Source organism: Vigna unguiculata, chromosome 11 (assembly GCF_004118075.2).
Source record: "Vigna unguiculata cultivar IT97K-499-35 chromosome 11, ASM411807v1, whole genome shotgun sequence".
Taxonomy (NCBI): Eukaryota; Viridiplantae; Streptophyta; class Magnoliopsida; order Fabales; family Fabaceae; genus Vigna; species Vigna unguiculata.
The window spans coordinates 40,162,494-40,169,179 of NC_040289.1; the positions used below are offsets into that span (position 1 = coordinate 40,162,494).

The 6,686-nt window shown below is 32.0% G+C and overlaps 1 protein-coding gene across 1 annotated transcript; it reads left to right on the forward strand.

The window, feature by feature from the left end:
* The first annotated feature begins 1,341 nt into the window (after positions 1-1,341).
* On the forward strand, positions 1,342-6,046 carry LOC114170699 (D-xylose-proton symporter-like 2). The gene is made up of 14 exons (XM_028056231.1): positions 1,342-1,510; positions 2,300-2,397; positions 2,860-2,938; positions 3,075-3,134; positions 3,286-3,352; positions 3,430-3,554; positions 3,691-3,792; positions 3,990-4,358; positions 4,447-4,494; positions 4,598-4,660; positions 4,771-4,851; positions 5,026-5,124; positions 5,243-5,380; positions 5,688-6,046. Exons 1-14 carry the CDS (start codon positions 1,475-1,477, stop codon positions 5,817-5,819), a joined length of 1,497 nt encoding a protein of 498 aa, XP_027912032.1. The 5' UTR covers positions 1,342-1,474; the 3' UTR covers positions 5,820-6,046.
* Positions 6,047-6,686: the final 640 nt, after the last annotated feature.

Here is a 6,686-nt window from a genome sequence, read left to right on the forward strand (position 1 = left end):
ACATCAATATCTATTAACGTATTTCAAAAACTCAACCCATACAAATAATAAGAAAAATACGTTATGATTCTCATTTTATAATTCTTATTTTTTATTTTTTTAATTTTTTGACATGATTTATTGTAAATTATTAATTAATATATTACTGTTTTTATTTTTTTAAATTAATAATTTACACTAAATTATATAAAAAAGTAAAGAATAAAACTGAAAAAATAAGAATAAAAATACCATTTTCCTAACAATAATATAACAAATTTAAGAGATTCTAACTTCAGCATCTTCAGTTACATTTACACTAACATGGGATATATATATATATATATATATATATATATATATATATATATATATAATAGCTGGTCAAAATTAGTATAAAAAATGGAGAAATAGAATTACTAAATATGGTGTAACTCAAAATAAAAATTTAACCAAATAAGATTCATATGGAAAAAAGTCCATTAATTCTTTACAAAGAACAACAAAGAATCACATTAAAAAAAATTTAGAAAACAATATAAATACGATCTTTTATCCTATAATTTTATGAATTATGCAAATAAGAAAAACTCATATATTTATCGATATAGATCCCTATTTCAATCAAATAAAAACACAATAATTTCTTCTAATTACAATACATATAAAAAAAACTTATTCGATAGAATAAATAATATTTTTATCAAGAATTATATAACAGAACATACTATTATTATAAATTTGGATAGAAAATATTTGGATTGGACGGGAATCAATAAAGAATACTAAATCGTTCCATATGCAATCCGGAATATATATATATATATATATATATATATATATATATATTTATTTCTTTTCTCTTTTTTTTCTGATCATGTAATAAATCCATTAACAATCATGGACCATGGACAGACAGACTATATATATATATATTGTTTTTCTGATCATACGATTTTACTGTGATAAATCCATGGACCATGGACAGACAGACTTGCCTGGTTGTCGGTTTATGAATTATGAGTATTAAATGAACCGTAGAATTCCACAACTTTCTAAATCAATGGATAAACGTAGCCAGTTTTATAACCGTGTATTAATAACAAAATAAATCAAATTAGTGTACACATGGCTTTTGAGAATAGTGAGTGTCATGAGACAAATAGCATCATTGTATTTAATCATTGAAAAAGATTCAAACCTATCTAATTTAGTTTCATGGATACACAAATACATACATACACACAGAGAAAGAACTCTAAATAAGCATAGAACAAGATAACTTTTTTGGTGTATGTGTGTATGGATAAATGCAGTATACAAAATTGATAACATAGTACAAAAGCAGCACCACGTGGATTGAGGGTTGAGGTTTATTCATATTCTATTCAAGTGTCTTCAAAAAACATCATCTACACAGTTTCTTTCTTCATATATTATAATATATTTTCTTCACTTTCCTTCTTCAACGACTATTGTGAACACAACCAAACCAATGGCATCCGATCCTGAACAACCCTCTTTCGCAAAGGTTTTCCGTTATCCCTTTTTCGTTTTTTCTTCTTTGGGAATTCACCATCTTCCATGGATTTGAATTGTATGCATATATATATATATATATATGTATATATATATGTATATGTATATGTATTTATATATATTGTAGTATGTGAATGTTCACTTGGTTTGGTTTCTGAGAAAAAAATATTTTGGTGAGGAAGGAAACTGTTGAAATTCTGAAAGGCTGTCGGTTGTGAAACAATCCCGGTTTCAGTGGGTGTGAATAAAATATTTGTACTTGGTCAACTCAAAATGAGCTCAAAGAAATTTGAGTTCAAAGAAAACAACTTCAACTGCTTCATTTGGGGTTTTGACATGTTCTGAATTCTACCTTTAATTTCGATTAGTTCATACGTTATACGATTTGTCTGGTCTTTGAATGCTAGTTCTGTATTCTGAAGCAGTTTCACTACTGTTTTCCGTTGTTCTTTGTTTGGCTGAATATTTTGTTGAGAGAGCGTCGATAGAAACAATAAAATTGAATTCACCACTTTTCCTTTTTTTGCTTGTGTTTGATTGCCTATCAAATATGTTTTTTTCAATGAAAATTGAGAATTATGTGCATCTTGCTATCGATTACTTGTTTCTTCAAAGGGATTGTTTTGCAGTGTAGAAAATTAACTCGAAACAAGAGTAGGTTGAATGGTTGCAATCAGTGCTATTCCGTGTGTTGTTTTAATGGCAATTAAACCAATTCGGTTATAGCTTTTGGTGTTTATTTTCCCTTTCTCAATACTTAAAATGCTTTGATTTTCACCAGGAAGGAAATTCGTCTGGTGAGGTTGCGAGTGCGAGGGAGCCTTTGCTTGTTGGGGTTCATGACTCCGAGAGCTATTCTGTCTCTGCTGCAATTCTTCCGTGAGTTTTAGCTTTTCATCCCTTCTTTGTTAATTTTATGCGAATTTAGATTCTCTGTTTGATTTTTTTGTGTTATTCCTCTACTTTGTCTTCATAATACACCGATTACCATTAATTTTGACGTTTTAAAATATATTAAAAAGATATTTAAAATAACAACACAGTGTATTTTTAATGCTCAGTAAAGGACAACACCAAAAAAATCAGTAGAAAATCTGGACTCATTTTATGCATTGCTTAGGAAATCTACCATCAAGTGTTGTTTTATGGTAAAAAGAAAAAACCATTACACTAGAAAACTACATAAAGCTCTGCTTTTAGGTTGGACTAACTCATGTCAAGGACTATAATTTGTTTAACTCTTAGTAGTTTTATATAGAGAACTGTCATTTCTGTAAGTGGGTGTGATGTTTACCATGTTTGCTTGTAGTCTCACCTAAAGGGCGTTTTAAACATTCTCAGGTTTCTCTTCCCAGCTCTTGGTGGCCTACTATTTGGCTATGATATTGGTGCCACTTCTTCTGCAACCATATCCATTCAGGTATACCCTTCTTCCATAATTTAGGTACTGGCTCAACATTTTTATAATATTCATGTGGGGGTAAATATCTCTGTAAATTTTCCTCAGAATCTGCTATTCAGTTGTAAATTTTCTGTTTCTTTTGTATACCTTGCAGTCATCGACGCTAAGTGGAATATCTTGGTACAACTTGTCCTCCGTTGAAATTGGTCTACTGGTAAGTTTAATTGGTTATTCTGCTTTCTTTCATTGGTCATGGCTTCTTTTTCCTGTTGTCATTCTTCTGATTTGACACATTTGTGCACTATTGTGATTATATATTGATCTTGAAAATAAGCTGGGGCAATGGCACTTGCTATCTTTTGCAGACTAGTGGATCATTATATGGCGCCTTAATTGGCTCAGTGTTGGCCTTCAATGTTGCTGACTTCTTAGGTAATTTCTCCTTTTGTTGGTTTTCATATGTGCTATTTCCTTCCTGGTGAAACTGACTTGAAAATTTTTATTTTTAGGAAGAAGAAGGGAACTCATTTTAGCTGCATTACTGTATTTTATTGGAGCTCTTGTAACAGCATTCGCTCCTGATTTTCCTGTGTTGGTGCTTGGGAGACTTATATTTGGCACTGGAATTGGACTGGTATACTCTTTTTCTCCCAAATACTACATCTTACCATGTTTTCATGCTCTTTTTTCTACCAAATAGTGTTGTATATTTTGTCTATAACTTATCAACTCTTGAGCAAGATACATTATTTCAATTTCATGTATTTTAGGCAATGCATGCTGCTCCAATGTACATTGCAGAGACAGCTCCAACACCAATACGTGGACAACTAATATCTCTGAAAGAGTTTTTTATAGTACTTGGGATGGTGGTAAGTTCTTCAGTTCTTGAACTCTTTTATAGGACTTTAAATTTTCTCGTGTGGTCTATGAGCAGAATAAGTGAATACAACATTTTGAATATTTCCTTCTACTATTTTATAACCTTATCAGATATGATATTCTATCAAATTACTTTCAGTTCTGAATATCCTGGTATTACAAAAAGTGATTACATATCATTTTGCAGGCAGGATATGGAATTGGAAGCTTGTTTGTAGTTACTGTATCTGGGTGGCGGTATATGTATGGAGTTAGTAGTCCTATAGCAATCATCATGGGACTTGGAATGTGGTGGCTACCAGTTTCTCCTAGATGGTTACTTTTGCGTGCTATTCAGGGAAAAGGGGATGTTCAGAATTCGAAAGACATAGCAATTCGTAGTTTGTGCCAGCTTCGAGGCCAGGCTAGTGGTGATTCAGCTCATCGCCAAGTTGATGAGATTCTTGCAGAACTTTCTTATCTAGGTGAAGAAAAGGAAGTTACCTTCGGAGAAATATTCCAAGGAAAATGCTTGAAAGCCCTTTGGATTGGTGCAGGATTGGTCTTGTTTCAGCAGGTACTTCAATCACTCATATAAACTAGTAAAAATCACCCCAGATGCTTTCATTTTAGTATATTCACACTACTGTCTGCAAATTATGCAGATCACAGGGCAACCAAGTGTGCTCTACTATGCTGCATCAATCTTTCAGGTATTATATTGATTTTAGTCAAGGAAAATTATTGCAAATGGATATAATATAATCCATTGTTTTGTATCAGTAAAATAACATTATAATCCAATCCATTCTGTAGAGTGCAGGATTTTCCGGAGCATCTGATGCAACCCGAGTCTCTATTCTCCTTGGAGCTTTTAAGGTAGATCTCATTTCCTCATGTTAGTGATTGCACATTTGTGTTGAAACAAAAGCACTACTTGTTTTTCTTTTTCATTTTGCCAAATTTATGACCATTTGTTTGTGTTCTAGTTGATTATGACCGGTGTCGCAGTTGTAGTTGTTGATAAACTTGGAAGGAGGCCTTTACTTCTAGGAGGAGTTTCAGGAATAGTAAGTTCCTTCTTGTTTCTTTGATTCTGGAGGATGGTTTTGGTAGTAATTTCCTGATAAAAGAACACTTCATGCTTAGGCCAGTCTACTAATTAGTGCTAATTATGACATGAAAACTTCAATTAAGGATCCTGTTTAAAAATTTAAGAAGTCATATTTTTATCTTTATCACAGGTGATATCTTTATTCCTTCTGGGTTCATACTACGTTTTCTTGGATAACTCACCAGTTATTGCTGTAGTTGGTCTGCTGTTGTATGTAGGCTGTTACCAGGTGAATATGCTTCTTCTTTATATCTTTCTTTAGATCATATATACTATAGTCTTGCTGAGAGTACATGGAATATATGATTTTTTTTTTCTCATAAGGGTTCTCCATTGTCTATTTTCAGATTTCCTTTGGTCCAATTGGTTGGCTCATGATAGCAGAGATTTTCCCCTTACGCCTAAGAGGACGAGGACTTGGTATAGCAGTACTCGTCAATTTTGGTGCAAATGCCCTTGTCACATTTGCTTTTTCACCATTGAAGGTGATGAACAACTTCAAAAGGAGACCATAAACTCATATACATATTTTAAATGTGTCATCATCAGCATCATCATATGATGGCCATATTTCACAAAAATCTTATCTCACTGTCATACACAAGCATGTGATATAAATGGCATTGACCTTGTTTGTTAATTGAAATTGAATGTGTTGTGAATTTTCTTTCTTTTCCTCTCTGTCTATTTTGGTTGATTAGGCTGTGTGATGAAACATCATCTTGAAATTGCTATTCAGTGAACCCATTGACTTCAATAAAATGCCTGTCTGAAACTTTGTTTTCTTCACAGGAATTACTGGGAGCAGGAATCTTGTTCTACATCTTTTGTGTAATAGCTGTGGCATCTCTTGCATTCATATACCTTATTGTACCAGAAACAAAGGGGCTTACACTGGAGGAGATAGAAGCCAAATGCCTCTAATCAGTCACCTTATTATCTCAATATATACATATATGTTTTTGGTACTCTGCAACTTTTCTTTAATACATCTGTAATTACACATTATGTGATTAAACCAGTCATTAATTTCAGTTTGTAACTACACATTATCATAGAGTGCAGCAGATTCAAACAAGTGAGAATAGGAGACATTCATCAAATTATTAGAGTAATTCGTCTCCCAATCCTACAGTTTCATGTTCTTAAAATCTCCAAACTCATTCATTATCCTTTCTTTCGTTTTGGTTCAATATATCGAAATACTAAATTTGAAAAAAAAAAATGCTTGCAATATACTTATTAGTCATTCTCCTTTTAATATTTTATTATTGGGTATATACACTAACAATTCGAATAAAAAAATGCATATACCACGTGATGAAAATAAGTGGAATATGTAATAAGGAACAATAACTAATCCACTAATCCAGGATTGGGACTGGGAGAAAATTCCTAGCTAATAATTGAATTGCTTATATCATTAACAAGAGGAACAAGAGGTAGAGGTGACATAATGGGATGAAACAAAAACCTGAGTTTCTTAGAAACTTCCTATCCTAAAACTACAAAGAAATTGGTCAGAAAAATACAAGATATTCTTATCGGAAAGCAGCCTTACTGTTCTGAAGTGGAAAGAGTGGGTTCCCAGAAAGTCAAAGTTGAATCCTCATATATTTAATCATTGAACTTTTGATAAAAATGACGAGGCTCAAGTCATAGGTTATAAAATATAAAATATATTAATATTCAGTAAAATAATTGAATAACTACTGCAATTACTCTTGTAACCCATTAGCGATATCATATATATTCAAATTGTTGAGATACCAACTAAATGTATTGTTAACT

What these genes read in the sequence shown, in the direction of transcription:
- LOC114170699 (XM_028056231.1), top strand. Translation starts at nt 1,475, where the DNA reads ATGGCATCCGATCCTGAACAACCCTCTTTCGCAAAG. An exon ending in CAATGTTGCTGACTTCTTAG is followed by an intron (nt 3,353 to 3,429) that starts GTAATTTCTCCT and finishes TTTTATTTTTAG; the next exon opens with GAAGAAGAAGGGAACTCATT. An exon ending in TTGCTTTTTCACCATTGAAG is followed by an intron (nt 5,381 to 5,687) that starts GTGATGAACAAC and finishes TTTTCTTCACAG; the next exon opens with GAATTACTGGGAGCAGGAAT.